This window comes from Bos taurus, chromosome 3, assembly GCF_002263795.3.
Source record: "Bos taurus isolate L1 Dominette 01449 registration number 42190680 breed Hereford chromosome 3, ARS-UCD2.0, whole genome shotgun sequence".
In the NCBI taxonomy this organism is placed as follows: domain Eukaryota; kingdom Metazoa; phylum Chordata; class Mammalia; order Artiodactyla; family Bovidae; genus Bos; species Bos taurus.
Genome location: NC_037330.1, coordinates 43123146 through 43143963, shown reverse-complemented (window position 1 = coordinate 43143963; position 20818 = coordinate 43123146). Strand labels below are relative to the sequence as shown.

The window sequence follows — 20818 nt, the reverse complement described above, 5'->3', positions numbered from 1 at the left end:
CCTGCTGTGTCCCTGGCAGTGTATTGATTAATATAGTTGGTGTAAGTAGTAGCTTTAATGTTTGTAACCTGGGACCCTTGAGTTAATTCTTTTTCTTGTTATAGCCCACCACACGTTTGCTCTGTAGGAATGCAACTTTATCTAATGCTTTTTGGAGGCTGGTGCCTGACTTGAGAATAATCACCTTTAGAGAAAAAGGCCTCCGGGCCAGAAGATGATGCAAATCACCTAAACTTTTGCATATGATAAGTTTGCAGGAAGAAAGCCTGGCTTACTGCATGACTCTACCCCTTCCCCCATTATCCTCTATGCATAATTTAAGGTATAAAAACTACTTTGGAAAATAAAGTGCGGGCCTTGTTCACCGAAACTTGGTCTCACCATGTCGTTCTTTCTCTTACCTTCTGGCTGAATTATTCAGCCTCTTTTCTCCACTGAATTTCTTCACTGAGCTATCCTCATTCTATTACTCTTTATATCCTTAATTAACGTTTAATTAAGCAGTTGTTTCCTGATCCTCGCCGACGCCGTCCCCGCTTCGAATACCCTGGATCAGCCGGGGCTGGTCCCCGGCACTCTTAAGTTCCAGGCACTGTTCTAAGTACTTCATATGTATTATTTTATGCTTATAATAATCCCACAAACAGGTACTTTATTTTTATCAATTATAAGGATGAGGCACAGAGAAGTAAGAAAAACTGTACAGAATCAAGCAGTAACTGGTAAAGTAGAACCTCAACAGTGTGGCTCCATAGCCTATTTTTTTTAATGTAGAAAACAGAGGGATTATAAACCCTTTTTTTTTTTAAGTACAGTTGATTTACAATGTTGTATTAATTTCTACTCTACAGCAAAGTGACTCAGTCATACATACATTTTCTTTTGCATATTTTTCCATTATGGTTTATCACAGGATATTAAATATAGTCCCAGACCTTGTTTATCAGAGCCTGAACTCCTAACCTATGCTATACTACCTCTAAATGGAAGAACTTTTTGTTTCCTCTATTAAAGTGAGTTCCTTGAGAGCTAGAATGAAAATAGTTTTGTTGCTGTTGCTGTCATTGGAGGAAGATGCTAAGGAGAAGAGCTTTATATTCTCAGCACCTAGGACAGTGCCAGGTACACAGCAGGCTTTCATAAATACTTGAGCTGAACTGGCCTTGACTACTTAAGTCTGGACTATTTTTCCCATAAGAGGTTGGCAAACTTTATCTGTAAAGGGTCAGATAGTAAATATTTTCGGCTTTGCCAGCCATAAGGTCTCTGTCACATTTATTCATTTCTCCTCCTATACCACAGAAGGAGCAATAGACAATTCTTAAACGAATGAGAATGGCTGACTTTAATAAAACTTTGTCTACAAAAAAAGGCAATGGGCTAAGGAGCCTCGATACTGGAATTAGAAATTATGCCCCCCACCTTTCTTTCTTCTTTCTATAATCATTCTAGAACAGGGCTATCCAATAGAGATACAATGGAGCCACAAATATAAGGCACATATATAATTTTTAATTTTCTGGAAGTCACATTAAAAAAACATAAAAGAAACAGATAAATTTGTTATATATTAAATTAACCCTACATATCAAAATATTGTCATCTTAACACATAATCAATATAAAAATTGAAATGTTTTCCATTCCTTTGTTTCTCATAGTAAGTCTTCAGTCTAGTGTGCATTTTACTCTTATGTACCTTAGCTCACTTTACATCCATTTCAAATGTCAACTATAGTTGCTCCCATATTGGGCAACACAAAAGAACCACCAACTAACCTATAAATCTCCACTTACCAGCTGCTGTTCTTGGTACCATCTACTTGCCTGGCCTGCCAGTTGATTTTGAACCTAATTCTGAACTATACACCAGTTTCACATTATTGGTAGCTCAATATACCAAAGTCTTCATTTTTAGTCACATTTCCACACCTGATCCTCCTAACAAACAACCATGTAGGTAGGCATGTTATATCAGTTTTACAAATGAGACAGCTGCCACTCTGGTGGAATTGAGACAAAATTGAAGTCTCCTGACTTCTCGCCAGAAGAAGAGGAGAAGGGGACGACAGAGCTTGAGATGGCTGGATGGCATCACTGACTCGCTGGACATGAGTCTGAGTGAACTCCAGGAGTTGGTGATGGACAGGGAGGCCTGGCGTGCTGCGATTCACGGGGTCGCAAAGAGTCGGACACGACTGAGCGACTGATCTGGTCTGATCTGACTTCTCGCCAAGATCTCTCTACTTAAGCCTCAACAGCACCACCTCATTTGTCAAAGTTGTAATTCTGCATTTATCTGTGCGACTATTTCCTACCCCAATAGAATGTGAACTCCACGAACGCAAGGACTTTTTCCTGACCATTGCATCCCCAGTGCCTAGCAGGTGTTTTGCAAATATGCAATATTTGTTTAATGGATAAATGAATTTACGGTGTTCCCCAATCGTCTTTAGTCTATTAAAAGTAATTTATCTTATCTCTAGTAACTAATGTGAAAAAGAAGCAATATACCACATAGTTCATTAAATCGAAGCTTAACTTACTTCCAATATAACGCAAAAAAGAGTGGAAAAATGGCTGGGAACCAAGGCCTGAGTTCTAGTGCCCGCCCTGCGTTGAACTCGTAAGCCCTCGAGTAAATTAATTTTCTCAGCAGGAGTTCTTATCTGTCAAAAAGCAAAGGGCTATAATGTCCACGATAACGTTCAGAGATAAGTTTTTCTTTAAATTAATTTGATGCAGGTCAGCGTCCCATTCCTCACACACTTCCCTTCTCGGCGACGGAGAACTTACTTAGTGAGAGAGAGCCAGGTCCCAGATAGGTCTCTTCCCGGGGACTCCGGCTGGATACCCTCCCGCAGGCCGCTGCGCACTGGCGGGGGCCGCCATCTTTCCCCTTGGCCCAACCCCAACCGCCACCCACGGGCACGGGGTAACGCGAACCTCACCTCTCCTCGCAGTCTCTGCATTTCACCTGCAACGGGACGAGTTGCTGGAACAAAATCTGGCTCATGCTGAACCGCTGCCCTGGCCGGTGTGCGAAAAAATAAAACACAACAGGCCCGGCCCGCGATATTAGGCTGAAAGACTTCCGGGTCCTGTAAAGTTTGAGTTTGCCGCTCTGCTTCCGCGGAGGAGGCGGAGAAAGCGGAGAAAGAGAAACAGAGGAAATACAAAGGAGGTTTGGACCTCGCCGGCCACCATCAACTTCTTCCGGTTTTACGAAGCTGGGATGGTAAAGTTCCGGGTATGGCATTCTCCTGCGTGGAAGGACCTGACGCAGCCATATTTGTTACGGGAACGGGACAGGAGTGAATCTGAGAACTTTTCGTCTCTTCAGCTGATCAATGCTTGCCACCCGGAGTGAGCCCTGAATTATGGCGGCCGCTGCGCTGACGCCGCATGGAACTGTCTTTCCAGAAGAGGGGCGATGCGGTTATTTTGTGGAAAAGAAGAAGCGGTTCTGCAGGATGGTGGTGGCAGCCGGAAAAAGGTTCTGTGGTGAACACGCTGGAGCCTCGGAGGTCTGGTATCGCCTTACCCTCTCGAGGGTCGGAAATAAGTTTCCTGGTCCGGCACCTCCCCTCTGACAGATTTCTGCTTCAGCCCCCTGGATTTTGCAGCTTTTCCTGTGATAAACGCAATACTGGCCTCCCTAGGGAGAGATGATGAGCCGTAGTGAAGTGCATTGTTTTATTTAAGTAAAGCGCCAGCAGTGACCCGTTTATCTTGATACCAGCTCATGGTAATGCTAGATTTTAGTTTTACTGCAGACTACCGCTTCTTGCGCTCGGCTCACTCTCCGCCTTCCTGATGGGAAATGGTGGTTTAGAAAGAAGAGTGATCAATGAAAGAATCCAAGGTTTCACTAATTGTGTTTTCATTGTTTCGTGAACGATAATCACGTCTTGTGAATGCGGTTGAGAGAAACTTCCAAAAATTTTTTATTTAGACGTACAATCTTTTGAAAGCAACTAGTAACTACTTTGCTGAAAAGGGGAAGGAAAGATTTAAAAAACACGTAAGAATGAATTCTTTTAAAATTGAGAAGAGAAAGTGTACAGTTTTGCTCGGTTGTACATATGATTGTATTGTCAAGCAGCCTATATTTTTATGTATGTGTATTTCTTTAGGGTATATATGACAGGGCATTTAAAAACAAGATCAGCATAATGCTTATAGAAAAAGATCATGTTTCATAGGTTTTAGGAAGGTTAAGCCATAGAGAAAACCATTTGATTTCCTGCCTTCTGAATATCCAGTATTATTTACATTATTTTTCTTTGTTAGATGGTTTATCCTCCTAGGCAATATCCAGTACCAGTACCGCTGTAGAACCCTTTCATCTGCTACTGATCCCTCATAGCTATAGCTCTAACTCATATTTTGATTTAACTGATACTTGGCTGGAATGAAGTGTACTGAAACAAGCTTATTCTTTTTTTGACCTGTGACTTACAGGAACTCTGAAGTACACTTTCTGTTGTATTTTGAGAGGACCAGCAAACATCCCCTGACTGAAAAATGAATTTTATGATTGCAGAAGGATTTTGTTCTCCCTGTTATAAGGCCTGGTATTTCACCTTAACCAGACGTCCAGAAGATGACAGCAGATGCAAACAGTAGTAGAGTATGACTAGATCCTTACAGGGTAATCCATATTCCTGGAGAGGAATGACATCATGTTATTAATCTCTTGAAAAAAGACTGAAAAGCTCCAAGTGGAAACACTTTCAGTGACTAGTTTGGTTTTCAGTTTGGGGTATCCTGGGCTTGCCTGGTTGCTGAGACAGTAAAGAGTTTGCTTGCAATGCTGGAGACCCAGGTTCAATCCATGGGTTGGAAAGTTCCCTTGGAGAAAGGCATGGCCACCCACTCCAGTATTCTTGCCTGAAAAATTCCACGGACAGAGGAGCTTGGTGGGTTACACAGTGGGACACACTGAGCAACTAACACTTTCACTGAATCTTTAATTTTTGTTATGATTGAGTATATTGTTCCCATCTCTTTTTTGAAGTGTCATATATGGCTGAGTTATAAGTACAAGTATAACTTGTACTTATTTTTACCCAGTGTTTCTAATGTGGGGATGATTTAGCGTCCCCAAACAATGTTTGAAGACATTTTGGTCGTCGCAGCTGAAGACTGTTTCTTGCATCTAGTGGCTAGAGGCCAGAGATGCTGCTAAACATCCTACAGTGGGCAGGACAGCCCCCACAAAAAAGAATTATCCAGCCCCAAATATCAGTACTGCCAAGGTTGAGAAGCCTTGTTTCTAACAAATAACAAATTCTAAAAGTACTTTCTTCTTGTACTCATCATTCATTATACTTTGGGACGTTGACATAGAGTCTTCTCCTTCATGGAGTTTAGACTTTAAAGTCAGCAAATAGGGAAGAATATGTGCTATATCTTCAAAAGATATTGAAAAGTCTCTTAACTTGTTCAAGAAGTTCAGTGAACATCGTTTTGTGGATACACTAGGAGGCAGAACAGAACTGAAATAGACTGAAAAAGAAATTGTTAACACTAGTTATGAACACAGCATTTGCTGTATGAACAGCACTGTGCTAACATTTCTTTTGAAACCTATTAGCTCAATTTTTACAACACTTGAGAAGATACCTTATTCTTGTCTTTCATATGAGGCAGTAAGACTTCAGATCGTAAAGTTAGGAGCTGATAGCTAGGAACTAATAGAAAAATTAGGAATCTAAGCAGTCTGACCTCTGGTTTTGACTGTTACACTATACAGACTTGCCAACACTATTAACTATTAACTCCTTTATTTTTTCTGAGTACTTGTAGTTAAATCAATGTAACTTAGAAATGAATAGGATGTTATTATTCTGTACCAAAAGCTGCAAAGCCAGCAGAGTATGATCACGTACCAAGTGCTTAAAAGACCATATAGACGTCCCTAACTGACTGTGGTTCAACTTATGATTCTTTGGCTTTATGATACTGCAAAAGCAGTGAGTGTTCAGTAGAGAGCATACTTTGAATTTTGAATTTTTCATCTTTTCTGGGGCTAGTGATACGCAGTACTGGGCAGTGTCAGGAGTAAGGGCTCCAAGTCAGCCATAGTATCACAAGGGTAAACAACTAATATGCTAACTGTCATTCTGTACCCACACAACCATCTGTTTTTCACTTTCAGTACAGTAGTCAATAAAATACATAAGATATTCAACACTTTATTATGAAATAGGCTTTTAGATGATTTTGCCCAACTGTAGACTTTTGATAAATGTTCTGATCACATTTGAGATAGACTAGATTATGCTATAATGCTCGGTAGGTTAGATGTATTAAATGCATTTTTGAGAATATGTCAGCTTAGGATGGGTTTGCTGCTGCTGCTGCTAAGTCACGACAGTCGTGTCCGACTCTGTGAGACCCCATAGATGGCAGCCCATCAAGCTCCACCATCCCTGGGATTCTCCAGGGGAGAACACTGGAGCGGGTTTCCATTTCCTTCTCCAATGCATGACAGTGAAAAGTGAAAGTGAAGTCGCTCAGTCGTGTCCAACTCTTAGCCACCCCATGGACTGCAGCCTACCAGGTTCCTCCGTCCATGGGATTTTCCAGGCAAGAGTACTGGAGTGGGGTGCCATTGCCTTCTCCATACAATGGGTTTATCAGAATGTAATTCCATCATAAGTTGAGGAAGATCTATCTTTAGTTGTGTCTGAGACACAATTTTCCCACACATTTTAACATCTCTAAAATCAGAATATTTTTTAATATCAATGATATTATGATTACGTAATATAATCGATATGTCGTAATTTAAACCGGCAGCATTTTTTTCCTTGGTGTCCCTAGAATAAGAGCGTATATCTAGTCAGTGCTGTCATAGATTGAAAATTACATATGTAGGATTTCTCTATAACCTGTTTGAAGCTGTAGATCAATGTTATCCAAAGCAATATTTGCTCATATATGCCTAAACGAGCTACACTAAAGGTTTTTTTTTTAATTGAAGTATAGATGAAGTGAAAATTTAGTCGCTCAGTCATGTCTGACTTTTTGCAACCCCATGGACTGTAGCCTACCAGGCTTCTCCGTCCATGGGATTTTCCAGGCAAGAGTACTGGAGTGGGTTGCCATTTCCTTCTCCAGAGGAACTTCCCGACACATGGATCAAACCTGGGTGTCCCACATTGTAGGCAGACGTTTTACCATCTGAGCCACCAGGGTACAGATGTACAATACAGTGATTCACAATTTTAAAGGTTATACTCCATTTACAATGGTTATAAAATACTGGCTATATTCCATGTGTTGTACAATATATCTTTGTAGTTTATTTTATACATAATGGTTTGTACCTCTTAATCCTCTGCCCCTATAATGCTCCTCTCCCCTTTCCTCTCTGCACTAGTTTGTTCTGTATATTTGTGAGTCTGTTGCTTTTTTCCCTTATTTTCGCTAGGAGTATTATTTTTTTAGAGTCCACATATAAGTGATATCATATAGTATTTGTCTTTCCCTGTCTGACTTATTTCTCTGACCATGTCCTCCAAGTCTATCCATTTTGTTGCAAATGGCAGAATTCCAGTCTTTTTAAAGGCTGAATACTATTCCATAGGGGGTATGTGTGTGTGTTTACCACATCATCTTAATCCATTCATCTGTTGATGAATATTTACGTTGCTTCTATATCTTGGCAATTATAAGTAATGCTATTGTGAACATTGGGGTACACATCTTTTTGAATTAGTGTTTTTATGGATATGTACCCAGAGGTGGAATTGCTGGGTCATACAGTAGTTGTATTTTTTGTTTTTTGAAAACCCTCCTTACTGTTTTCCACAGTGACTGTACCAATTTACATTCCTACCAACAGTGAATGAGGATTTCCTTTTTTCCACATGACTGTCAGTATTTGTTATTTATGTTCTTTTTAATGATAGCCATTCTGACAGGTATGAGGTGATATCTCATTACACTAGAGATTTGTGTTTTAAACTCGATGATCTGATTTTGGGAGTGTTTTGTTAATGTGCCTTTAAGGTTTCCTTAATCTTGTTTTGGGATAGCATAAGCTTATGATTATACTGAAGCTGTATCTAGTATCTGTAAGCAATAAACTTGATATATTGTTAGAATAAATATGTTCTTTTTTCGTTGTTGTTTTTAGGAAGAAAATGCTCGGAAAAGAATTCTGTGTCCTTTAGATCCAAAACAGTAAGTATGGGTTGGAGAAGGGTTTTTCTGTGCTAGAAACAGTGATTATCACAGTCTTATTTTAAATAATTTTCTCTTTAAATTTAGCACAGTATATGAAGATCGACTAGCAAAGCATCTGAAAAAGTGTAACTCAAGAGAGAAGCCAAAACCTGTAAGTGTTTGGTCAGTAAAATGGAATGGTAAAATAGGTGCTATGTAATATTTATATATACTTAGTAGATTACAAATATGAGCTTTTAACAAAGCTCTTGCTTCAAGAGACTGAAATACGGTAAATACATCTGAGTGTATATAGGACATTAGACTGTGAATCCACTAAGAGTCCTAATTTAGGTAACAGATGATTTTGCAACAAAAATAGTATTCAGAGAGTAATTCCACAGTTTACTTATTCAAAAATACTTACTTAGTGCCAACGCTAGTGGTAAAGAAACCACCTGCCAGTGCAGGAGACCTAAGAGACACAGGTTCATTCCCTGGGTCAGGAAGATCCCCTGGAGGAGGGCACGGCAACCCACTCCAGCATTCTTGCCTGGAGAATCCCATGGACAGAGGAGTCTAGGGGCTATAGTCCATAGGGTAAAAAAGACTCAGACACAACTGAAGCAACTTAGCACATTAGCATACAAGTTTATTTCAATAAAATATGATCCCAGTCTTCAGTGAACTCTTAAGTTCAATGAAAGAAGTAAGTGTACATGTGATAAGAGCACATACTTGCATTAAAATTAAATCTAAGGGATCAAGAAAGACTTTCCAGAGAGAGTAACACTTGAACTGAGTCCTTTTTTTAAATATATACTTCTTTTTTTTTTTCTTTTCTGGCTCTGCTGGGTCTTCGTTGCTGTGTGGGGTTTTTTCTAATTGTGGAGAGCAGGGTCTACTCTCCAGTTGCAATATGCCAGCTTCTCATTCCGGTGGCTTCTCGTTGCAGAGCATGGGCTTTAGGGTGCGCAGGCTTCAGTAGTTGTGGCACATAGGCTTAGTAGTTGCTGCTCCTAGGCTCTAGAGCACAGGTCCAGTAGTTATGGGCATAAGTGCACCTAGATAATAATCTTCCTGGATCAGGGATCAAATCTGTCTCCTGCATTAGCAGACAGATTCTCAACCACTGGACGACCAGGGAAGTCCCAACAGCACTGTCGTTTGACAACAAATTATCCCCATACATTTCCAAATGCCTCCTAATTGAAAACCAGTAAGCCAAATGGCATAAGTTTAAAAAGAAAAAAATTTTACATTAAGATGTGTAGTAGAAAAGTGATGACTATCCCTAGTTAGTCTTTTAGTAAAAAGAATATTGCCTTTATTTTCAAGTATGCATGGAGATTATCTGGCTTCCCTGGTGGCTCAGACAGGTTCTTTAGAACCTGTCTGCAATGCAGGAGTGTTAGTGTTAGTCACTCAGTAGTGTCTGACTCTTTGCAACCCCATGGACTACATGTAGCCATCAGGCTCCTCTGTCCATGGAATTCTCCAGGCAAGCATACTTGAATGGGTTGCCATTTCCTTCTCCAAGGGATCTTCCCAACCCAGGGATTGAACCTGGGTCTCCTGCATTACAGGCAGATTCTTTACCATCTGAGCCACAAAAGAACCTGGGTTCAGTCCCTGGATTGGGAAGATCACCTGGAGAAGGGAATGGCTACCCACTCCAGCATTCTATCCTAGAGAATTCAATGGACAGAGCCTGGCAGGCTACATTCCATGGGGTTGCAAAGAGTCGGACACAACTGAGCAACTAACATTTTCACTTTCACAGGCATGGAGGTTCTCTTCCTTACCTAACTGTTAGGCTTTAGTTAAAGCAAGCAGATTGAATATGTGTTCTGAGAACAGTTTGAGAGACAAAGTGAATTTATTAAAACTGGAATACCCCTGTGAATTTCCTGGTGATCCAGTGATTGGGACTCCATGATTTCACTGCTGAAGAACCAGGTTCAGTTCCTGGTTGGGGAACTAAGATCCCACAGGCTGAGTGGCACTGGGCCCCCCCAAAAATGGAATACCCATGCACAGATTTCATTGCATGCTAGGGACACAGTGAAAAGGAAAGGGAGAAAAGCAGTGGGGTGACGAGATAGAGAAAAGAAATATAGAACAGTTTTTGTCTAGTACACTATGTATAACATGAAACCCAGGTTTTGCTTTACTAATAGTTGTAGCTGTTAATAATTTTCTGTTATAGTTTTGTCAGTTATCCAACAAAACACTCTAATACTCACTTTCTAACCTGTTCCACTTAATCAGTAGTTTCTCTTATTACCCATATAAGTAAAAGTAGCAACCCACAATTCATACATTACTTTTCTGCCATTTGTATAACTAAAGCCTGTGCATTAATGTCTAATGCATAACTAAATTACTTTACATAATGTCTCAGGAGTTGTTTTCACCTTCAAAAGAGAATTTGTAAAAAATTACACTATTTGATTCATTTATGTCTACATGGTCTAATACGTAGCCACTGCTGTTGCTGCTGCTAAGTCGTGTCAGTTGTGTCCGACTCTGTGCAACCCCATAGACAGCAGCCCACCAGGCTCCACCATCTCTGGGATTCTCCAGGCAAAAACACTGGAGTGGGTTGCCATTTCCTTCTCCAATACATGAAAGTGAAAAGTGAAAGTGAAGTCACTCAGTCGTGTCCAACTCTTCACGATTCCATGGATTGTAGCCTACCAGGCTCCTCCATCCATGGGATTTTCCAGGCAAGAGTACTGGAGTGGGTTGCCATTGGCTTCTCCAATGTAGCCACTAGCCATGTGTAACTATTTAAATTTGAGTTAATTAAAATTAAGCAAAATGAAAGTCCGGTTCCTCAGTCACACTAGCCATATTTCAAGGCTGTAGCTACCATGTTAGCTAGGGCAGATATAGAACATTTTCATTATTGAACATGTTGAATTAGATCCTTACTTAGAGTCTTTCTGTCTCTGAAAATGGACTAGAAATATCTCACTATGTTAATTTACACAACATAGTATCACAGGACATTTCTGTATTCTGTTTTAATTAGTATTTTAAAATAGAAGAAATCAGACCTAAACCATTGTAATATTTTTTCATATGTGTTTGTGGCCATGCTACCTATCTGATAAACAGCCATTTGTAGTTGGGCCTTTGTTTTTGCTTTAACAGTTAGCAAAAGTAACATCCTCAGTCTATGCTAGAGATAGGTAAAAATGTTAATAGAAATTACGAATGAATTTCTTTAGACTATAAATGTCTATTCAGATAGCCACCTCACTAGAATGTAAGATCCAGCAACACAGAGGTTTTTGTCTGTTCTGTTCACTCTGGTGAATCCTCAGCAACTAAAGCAAGTTAAGGACCAGAGTAGTCATTCAGTAATTATTTATGAATAATTTTTTCATGAATAAATGAATGGAAGAAAGAGAAGATGGCTGGTGCAGAGTATTAGAAGGAATGAATCAGTTTTTCACCTTAATTTTTGTGAACTCTTCACATTAATAACGTTTGTTATTTTGTTTTTGTTAAGGACTTCTTTATTCAAGATATTAATGCAGGTTTAAAAGATGAAACCGAAATACCAGATCAATTGGTAAGTACTTGACTTTTTAATTTTATGAGGTGTTCTAGAGTATCTCCACACTGTAAATAAGCTTACAATTATTGTTCCAATTTTTGAAATAAATTAACTATTTTGATGTAAAGTGCATTTTCTTATAGAATCAATGTTATCAGTTCCCAGACCAGCTCATGTCCCATTTTTGTATATAGGTTCCAATTTCGTCTCTCTCTGAAGAGCAGCTGGAAAACTTAATTAAGAAATTGAGAAAAGCAAGTGAAGGTAAGTCTGCCTAAATTTACAAGTTAAATTTTATTAGAACAATGAGGTAGTATATGAGTTGAACTTGCGTGGTAGCTCAGACAGTCAAGAGTCTGCCTGCAATGCAAGAGACCCAGATTCGATCCCTGGGTTGGGAAGATCCCCTGGAGAAGGGAAATTTCTCTGTGGTTTAATATTACTACCATTGCTTAGAACACTACAGTTTCACACTTGATTGTTTAGGCTTGTGTGCTTTTATTTGGCACAGGTTTGAACTGCACACTTAAAGATCAAATTATGTCCCATCCAGCATTGCATGATGCCCTTAATGACCCTAAAAATGGTGATTCTGCAGCCAAACATCTGAAACAGCAGGTATGTTTAAGCCATAGTAACTCTACTAAAAATGGCCTTTTTGTTCATTTGTCAGAAGCTAACATTCTATTTTTTCTAAAATAGTATTAATGAAATTTTGTTTAGATTATCTTTCATGGTACAGAATCTCCATTTCAAATAAGGTTGTTCAAACATATATAGAAAGTCCTTGGCATAGATAGGGTTCTGAGTACTGCATGTTAACTATTTAAAAGCAGGAGAAAAACTTTAAAGCCAAACAAAAATTACCATTGTGAACATGGTGCCCTATACAGAAATTGTCTTGCTGTTTTTCCATTTGAGCCACATGTTTTTTGTTCTAGTTTATAAAATAATCTCGTGAAGTTTGCAGGCTTCTATTTTAGGTAACATTGAAAATTTAAAGTTACTTGGTCCAAGAAGATGCTTTGTTGAATTTGGAGCAGGAAAGGGAAAATTATCTCATTGGGTTGATATTGCCTTAAAAGATGCTGAAAAAGTTCACTTCATCCTAGTAGAAAAGGTGACCACAAGATTCAAGGTAAGTGAAATCCACACTGTGGTATATTTGTAGCCAGATTTTGTTTGCACTTAAAAAGCCTCTAAAAGAAAATGAGTTTTTTGTGTTTATTTGATTATAGTTTTTTATTCTAATTATATTGGTGACTTAAAGGTAATTTTTTAATCTAAATTTCTGAGTTCTTAAAATAATAACAAAAACAAGGAGATATGTGAAAAGAGCCAAGCTCAAGCTAGCAGTTAAAAGTCTTGAGTCCTTACCTACCTCTGAAACTTACTGTTTGTTCAGTAAACATTTATTGAGCATACCACCAGAACCATGACAGATACTAAGTAGATAAAGTCAAATAATACAAGAGTCCCTATGTTCTATTATGTTCAGAGTGAAAGTGAAAGTCAGTCGTGTCCGACTCTTTGCGACCCCATGGACTATACAGTCCATGGAATTCTCTAGGCCAGAATACTGGAGTGAGTAGCCTTTCCCTTCTCTAGGGGATCTTCTCAACCCAAGAATCAAACCCAAGTCTCCAGCATTGCAGGCAGAGTCTACCAGCTGAGCCATAAGGGAAGCCCACTTATATTTAGAAAGAAGAGACAAATAGATAAATGATTATTTTTTTAATGGTGTTAAAATACGAAGGAAAAAAAAAGATGCTGCACAGAATACAGTGTGGGTTCAAAGGAGGGAGTGACAAGTTTTACTGCAGGGAAGGGATGATAAATGGCTACATAGAAAAAGTGATGTTTGAGGTCTGTCTTGAAAAGTGAGTATTTGCTAGGTACAGGGTTTGAGAAGCATTCTAGGAAGCAAGAACAGTGTAACCAAATGCCTGAAAAGACAGGGGAACACAGAAACATTTCTGTGTGATGGAAGTAATGATGTGAAGTAGAGTTCAACAGTGAGATGGGAGAGGTGGGACAGATTCTGGAAGGGGTCATATTTTATGCTATGGAAGGAGTTTGACTTTATCCTGTTACATGCTGGGGATACAGTGGAAACAAGATTTAATTCTTGTCTTCAAGAAGCTTACATCTAATGGGACAGTATTGGTTTAGTACGCTAAGTGATAAGTACCAGATATGTAAGAGTTCTACCAGAAGATGAAACACCAGCCTCAGGTTTCCTGAGGAGAAGGAAGCAGCAAAGAAGAGATTTAAGGAGTATATAAGGATTGGTGAAGTAAATAGAGTTTTAAAAGTTCCTTTTAGCAGTACCATTAAAGCTGTATCAGAAGAGTATGAAACTTGAACTAGGGAGATTAATAATAAGATACTACCCTATGATCCCAGAGAAGGCCCTGGCACCCCACTCCAGTACTCTTGCCTGGAAAATCCCATGGACGGAGGAGCCTGGTAGGCTGCAGTCCATGGGATCGCTGGGAGTTGGATACGACTGAGCGACTTCGCTTTCACTTTTCACTTTCATGCATTGGAGAAGGAAATGGCAACCCACTCCAGTGTTCTTGCCTGGAGAATCCCAGGGACGGTGGAGCCTGGTGGGCTGCCGTCTATGGGATCGCACAGAGTCGGACACGACTGAAGTGACTTAGCAGCAGCAGCAGCAGCATCCTATGATCCAGGTAAGAAATGGGCCAGAGCTAAGGATGTTGCAGTGAGACAGAGAGGAGGGAAAGAGTATGAGAAATGTAATGATAGTGGGAGCCATGAGACTTGATTAAGTAAGACGGAGGAGTTAATTCTGGTGACCTTTTGTGCCTTAAATGATTTAAGTGGTGTTCTTCCCTCAGACAGGGAATGTGCCAGGATGAAGGGGAAGAATAGTTCAGAGGGAGAAATAATGAGTTCAGTTTTAGGTGAGTTTGCTGTTGAAGTAGAACTTTCTGTTTGACAATTGGATTTGTGTGTACTCATCAGAACGGTCCGGGCCACCATGTAGATTTATCAATCATAGGTTTATGGATATAGATGAGAATGGTTGTGATCTTTCAGGGAGAGTAAGAAGAGAAGCAAGCCACAAATAGTGTATTAGGGCCTGATAAAGATAAAGGAACTGGCAAATAATCTTAGGTAAGTCAGTTAACATCTGTGAACATTAATGCCTTCATCAGTGAATTGGGAATTTTTAGAATTAAAGGAAATAATGTGTACATTATAATTTGTGAAATGTTCAAGGCTTATAAAAATGTGAGGGCTTCCCTGGTAGCTCAGCTGGTAAAGAATTCACCTGCAATGCAGGAGACCCCGGTTCAATTCCTGGGTTGGGAAGATCCGCTGGAGAAGGGATAGCATACCCACTCCAGTATTCTTTGGCTTCCTTGGTGGCTCTGTTGGTGAAGAATAACCTGCAATGCAGGAGACCTGGGTTCGATCCCTGGGTTGGGAGGATCCCTTGGAAAAGGGAAAGGCTACCCACTATAGTATTCTGGCCTGGAGAATCCAATGGACTTGTTATTTTCTGTCACAGAATATACAATTAACAATTCTACTTTTTAAATACTAAAAAATAAAATGGAAAATTATTAGCTCTGACTTTTGAAAATAAATAGAAATCTTTTTATTTTCATAAAGCTTTTTTTTCCCTTACGTGAAACCCATTGTTATAATAATGTTCTATTTGTACAGGTAGATGGCAAACACAGAAAGAAAAATTCAGTGTTTGAAAGACTTCAAATCGATATTCAACATTTGTGTTTGAGTAAGTTGCATAACTTTCAGTTTCTCTTCCATAAATCAAAGAACTTTCAAACTCTTGAGGGTTGCTTAGAAATCCAATCAGGCAGAACAGTGCTTCAGGAAAAACAAAGATTAATCCATTTTTAATGTAGAATTTTATATCTAACATTTAGATACATATAAATGGGATGAGGGTTGACACTCTAAGAAATTGTTTTTCAGGATCAGCTAGACATGAAATGTCATACTAGAGAATAGTTTAAAAATTTTGATAATATGCCCTTATCTTGCTTATTTGTGCTGTTATTACTGAGTTTGTTCATGCCGTACATTAGCCTTCTGCCCATTGTTAACATGACTTTACCAAAACTGTTATGGAAATGAGCTAGTTCTCTGCCTAACTAATTTGTGAAAGATACTCCCACAATTTTAAATTGTACCAAAGAAAATAACCCATCTCTATGGAACTTATTTCATACACACACACATACCCATGAATCATACTTTTTAATGCCCTTTTTGTACCTTTTTTAGTTTTTCACATTATTTACAATGAAAATAATACAAACATATACCAGCAACCTCTTCTGCTAATTTTAATTCAACCCTGTAATGCAACCCACCATTGGCCCATATAGTAAATAAAATTTGTTCATTGAGTTAGTAGATAATTTATAATTTTTTTTACTTGGTCTTTTAAAAATGTATTTAAGGTCCTATGTATAGCACAGGGAACTATATTCAATGTCCCCTGACAAACCATATTGGAAAAGAATATGAAGAAGAATATATGTATATATATGTTTATATAACTGATCACTTTGGTGTACAGTAGAAATTAACACATCATTGTAAATGGACTATACTTCAATTTTTTAAAAGAGGTATAACTTTAAAAATTGCACTTTAATTATCTTAAATTGTTCTAATACATTTATCAAGTATTCTGTTAGTTGCCATCTTCCTGAAAAATTCTCTCCTGGATCCTTCAGACCTGTTCCAGTCTAGACTGGGCATGCTGTCTTCTGTTCCTGGGGCACAACTGTCAACCTTAAAACTCATCATTCTCATACTGGGGATTCCCTTCACTCTTGTAGGTTGAAATTTATTTTTCCACATTTTCTTTTTCTCTTTTGGTCATCCTGGGCGGCTTTTGGGATCTTAGTTCCCCAACCAGGGATCGAACCCTCAGCAGTGAAAGTGCGAAGTCCTAACCACTGGACCCTCAGGGAATTCCCTATTTATCTACATCTTATCCCACATCTTCCTCTGTTGATTTACTCTTCTTGGGCAAAGACCTCCTCTGTAGCTTCCTGAGAAACACTTGAATTAGAGAGAAATGTGATGCCTTGCATTGTCTGAAAATATCTTTAACTTTACCCTTACACTTGATTTGGCTGGGTCTTTTCTGTTTCTGGGGCTTCCCTTGTGGCTCATCTGGTAAAGAATCTGCCTGCAATGCAAGAAACCTGGGTTTGATCTCTGGGTTGGAAACATCCCCCGGAGAAGGGAAAGGTTACCTACTCCATTATTCTGGCCTGGAGAATTCCATGGACTGTATAGTCCATGGGTTCACAGAGTTGGACACGACTGAGTGACTTTCTATTTCTAAGAATTTTGAAACTATTACTCCATTAGTATTGTTGTTCAAAAGTTCAGTGCTGTTCTGAGTCCTGACCCCTTGTATATCATCTCCTTTTTTCTTTCTAGAAATTTATAGGCTCTTTTCTTTGTCCTCAGAGTTTTAAATTTTCACAGTAATGTGTCTTGTAGTCATATTTTTACCTATTGTGTTAGGCACTTGGTATGCTGTTCTGTTTATACCAGTGGTTCTCAACTAAAGACAGTTTTGGCCATCAGGGAAAATTGACAATGTCTGAGATATTTTTTGTTGTCAAAAGATTAGACATGTTGCTGGCTAGATGGATACAGACCCGAGCTCTGCTAAATATCCTTTAAGGTACAGTACAGTTCTCCACAACAATGAATTATTGGAGCCAACAGTTAATAATGCCAAGGGTGAGAAATCCTGATTTAGAGATTCCAGTATTCTCAGCTTTCTGGGAAATTTTCTTGCATTCTGAGTAATTTCTTTGCGTTCTTTCTTTCTTAATTTTCTCTACTTCAATTTTTATTTTCTCCCTTAATGAGAGAACTTTTATGATTTAGTTATTAGACCTCCTGGAATAGTTCTCTACTTTTCTTGACTTTACTTCTCTGTTCTGTATCTTTTATCTTTTTTTTTTATACTTTCACAAATTTCTTCAACTTAATTTCTTCTATCATAGTTTTAATTTCTAAGATCTTTTTCTCTGAATTTATCTTTGTTATTTTAACTGTTCTTTTTTTCATAATGCAGTATCTTTGTGAGGATATTAACAGTACGTTTTTTAAGAAGTATTCTCCCTTTAGAGTCTGTTTGCACTCAGTTGCTCTTTTCCATTTGTTTTGGTCTGTCTTTTTCAACTTAGAGGCTCTGCTCAAACATCTGTGCTTTTTGATGGTGTGTTCATAGTAAGGATCAAGGGACTATGAACTCTTGAGTCTTTAAGTGGAATTGTTGACTTCAATTTCCAGTTTGAAGTAACTTGTTTAAAACATGACCTTTCCTCTTGGACTGATCAGGTTCCCCAAATAACACTTTTTGATCACCTGCCTAGAGGGTCAGAGTCTAGTTACTAATGTTGTGGGACCCAGTGAGAAGTAAAAGCTTCATCCATATGCATACTCACTTAATCCTGCTATTTTACCACACATCAACTTTCTGCTTCGGGCTTCCCTCATGGCTCAGACAGTAAAGAATCTGCCTGCAATGTGGGAGGCCCAGGTTCGATCCCTGGGTTGGGAAGATCCCCTGGAAACGGGAATGGCAACTCACTCCAGTATTCTTGCCTGGAGAATTCCATGGACAGATGAGCTTGTCAGGCTACAATCCACGGGGTCACAGAGTCAGACACGACTGAGCGACTAACACACACACACACACACAACTTTCCACTTCTTAGCGTCCATCAGTCCAGTGACCTCCTGTCTTAATTGCTTCAGAGGATTATCTAGTTGTCCACCAGTTGGTAAAGAGGTAATCATCAAGTGGCTATGAGATGTGGATCTGACTACTTCTTAAACAGACTTTCTGCCAGTGCACTGTTATTTATAACATAACGGTCTCAGCTCTTCTTCCAAAATTCCTGATGCCCCCAGTTCCATAAGGGCTTGCTTAGACAACCTTTCTCTTCACTCTGATATATAAGTTTCTTAAGTCACTTTACATGGGCAAACTGTTCCACTTGTTAGCAATTTCTTCTAGCATGTGATACCATCTGAAAGCAAGCAACAGAAAATTTGAAATACTTACTAAGGACCTCCATTGGACAAATAACTGTGCTGGGTGCTGTAGCTGAATTTGTAGGGGGAAACATACTTTTCATTTCAGAAACTTAGAAAAAGGAAAATGAATTGGATGGTGGGGGGGTGGGGGTGTTGGGAAAGGAAGCCATAACTGTGTGTGATGTTCTGCATTTTGCTACATTACCTTGTAGATGTCTTTTTTTTTATATATACTAATATTATGACTCTTTTATTCAGAACAGTGTGAAAAACTAAAATAATGTCTTATTCTTATATAAGATTATATCTTATTCAAGATACAATAAAAGCTATATTTTTAGTTTGATAATTTTGAGTATATAATATTGTGTAATGTAAAATGTTGGTTGTATTATTCATGTGTATTTGTCACATATATTAGTTATGAAAAATAAACCTTGTAGGGAAATTTTTTAGTCCTTTTATCAATCGGTAGTAATATTTAGCTAAATAAGGCTTCAACAGGGTAAAGTCCTGAGTCAGTATGGAATAGCACTGGCCTAAAAAATCAAGAAGCTTTAAATTAGGAGTAAAGGACCTGCTGGGGATGAGGTGAGAAGAAAAGGAAAACAAAGAACTTTTTAACTACTTCTCTCCATATCAGTAGTCATCTGTTACTTATCAAGTCACTACATCTTTGAGCCCCTTATTTCTAAGCTATAAAGTGAGAATTTTTTTGTTTGTGCCTCTTTTGGCCCTAAAATTCAAAGATTCTAGTTAGTTCTCTTTGGAAGCCCACTTAATGCCTTATCTCACAAGAGAACTAACAGTTCTTGTTTCATTTCAGACAAGATTCCTTTGCTAAGCAAAGAAAAACTACCTATTGTAGGAATTGGAAAGCATCTGTGTGGTGTGGCAACAGGTATGTAAACATATGAGTAATGTTGAGATGAACACATTAAGTTTTAGCATGAAAGCATCTCTCTTCAGTAGCTTTAATCCCTTGTTTGTAACTCATTATCTTGTTAGTAGCATTCGCCCTGTATTATATCCAGTTTTAGAGCTTTCCTATTTAGTTGCTCATTTTGGCCACTTTGCAGGATAAATTAGGAGTTTTTGTAAATGCTGTATCATAAAGGCTTCCCTGGTGGCTCAGACGGTAAAGCGTCTGTCTGCAATGCAGGAGACCTGGGTTTGATCCCTGGGTCGGAAAGATGCCCTGGGGAAGGAAATGGCAACCCACTCAAGTACTCTTGCCTGGAAAATCCCATGGACAGAGGAGCCTGGTAGGCTTCAGACCATGGGGTCGCTAAGAGTCAGATACAACTGAGTGATGTTAAAAAAGGGTGGGGGTGGGGGGAACCTTAAAGTTCTTTGGGTTATATTTCATCCAAAAAGGAAATCAGTAATTTACAGAAGCTATTATGGTTCTTTTCCTGAAGCTACTCATTTTTTTAGAATTGCTTAGGAAGGACTCTCCCACTAGAAGATGATTATTTATCAAAGTTCTAGGGGAAACAAAAAAAGAAATGTTAAGATGTGTTGTCTTAAACTTGGATCCATCAGATGTAGTATGATAAAGTAGACAGAACATGGGCTTTGAAATCAAACAGTACAGGGTTCAGCTTTGTTGTGTAACTCTGGCAGATTAAACTTTGAGCCTCCGTGAGGCCTACTTTCCACATTCTGACCCTCTTCTTCTTAACTCTTCACTGTTTCTGTGAATATCTTACATTTCAAGACTGACTCTGAACGTCACCTTCAGCAGATGCTTAGCTGATGCCTTTCTTCTTTCTTTTTTTGGGTTTTTAAGCTCAAAACTTCCCTGGAATATATATGTAGAAAACATAATTTTTTTCTTTGCAAGTCATTTCCTCAAAAGGGTAGGAAACATGAGAGCCAGTTTGAGTAGCTGGACTACAGTTTTTCAAATTTTAGATCTTAAGCTTCACATAGTTTTTTGGGGGTGGGGGGAGTTGACTTTTTGCAGAATAAATCATTAGAGAAAATTATTCAG

At 38.8% G+C, this 20818-nt stretch overlaps 2 protein-coding genes across 8 annotated transcripts in view; one reads left to right on the top strand and one right to left on the bottom strand.

Annotated features, from left to right (window-relative positions):
* SASS6 (SAS-6 centriolar assembly protein) overlaps positions 1-3258 on the bottom strand; it is a 41248-nt gene extending 37990 nt beyond the window's left edge. For 2 of the 3 annotated variants that reach the window (XM_024985632.2, XM_010803156.4), the window contains exon 1: positions 2951-3258. In XM_024985632.2, coding sequence (XP_024841400.2) covers positions 2951-3258 — 308 coding nt within the window. The remainder of the gene's footprint in view (positions 1-2950) is intronic. The other variant, NM_001192026.1, reaches the window with a different exon arrangement.
* TRMT13 (tRNA methyltransferase 13 homolog) overlaps positions 3257-20818 on the top strand; it is a 20316-nt gene continuing 2754 nt past the window's right edge. For 2 of the 5 annotated variants that reach the window (NM_001046530.2, XM_059884847.1), the window contains exons 1-9: positions 3257-3526; positions 8149-8195; positions 8283-8349; positions 11698-11760; positions 11940-12009; positions 12257-12363; positions 12716-12883; positions 15445-15517; positions 19649-19723. In NM_001046530.2, the coding sequence (NP_001039995.2) occupies positions 3380-3526; positions 8149-8195; positions 8283-8349; positions 11698-11760; positions 11940-12009; positions 12257-12363; positions 12716-12883; positions 15445-15517; positions 19649-19723 (817 nt within the window). In that variant the 5' untranslated portion in view covers positions 3257-3379. Of the gene's footprint in view, positions 3527-3659; positions 3748-4463; positions 4633-8148; positions 8196-8282; positions 8350-11697; positions 11761-11939; positions 12010-12256; positions 12364-12715; positions 12884-15444; positions 15518-19648; positions 19724-20818 lie in introns of those variants that run through there. The other 3 variants (XM_010803227.4, XM_010803228.4, XM_024989693.2) reach the window with 3 other exon arrangements.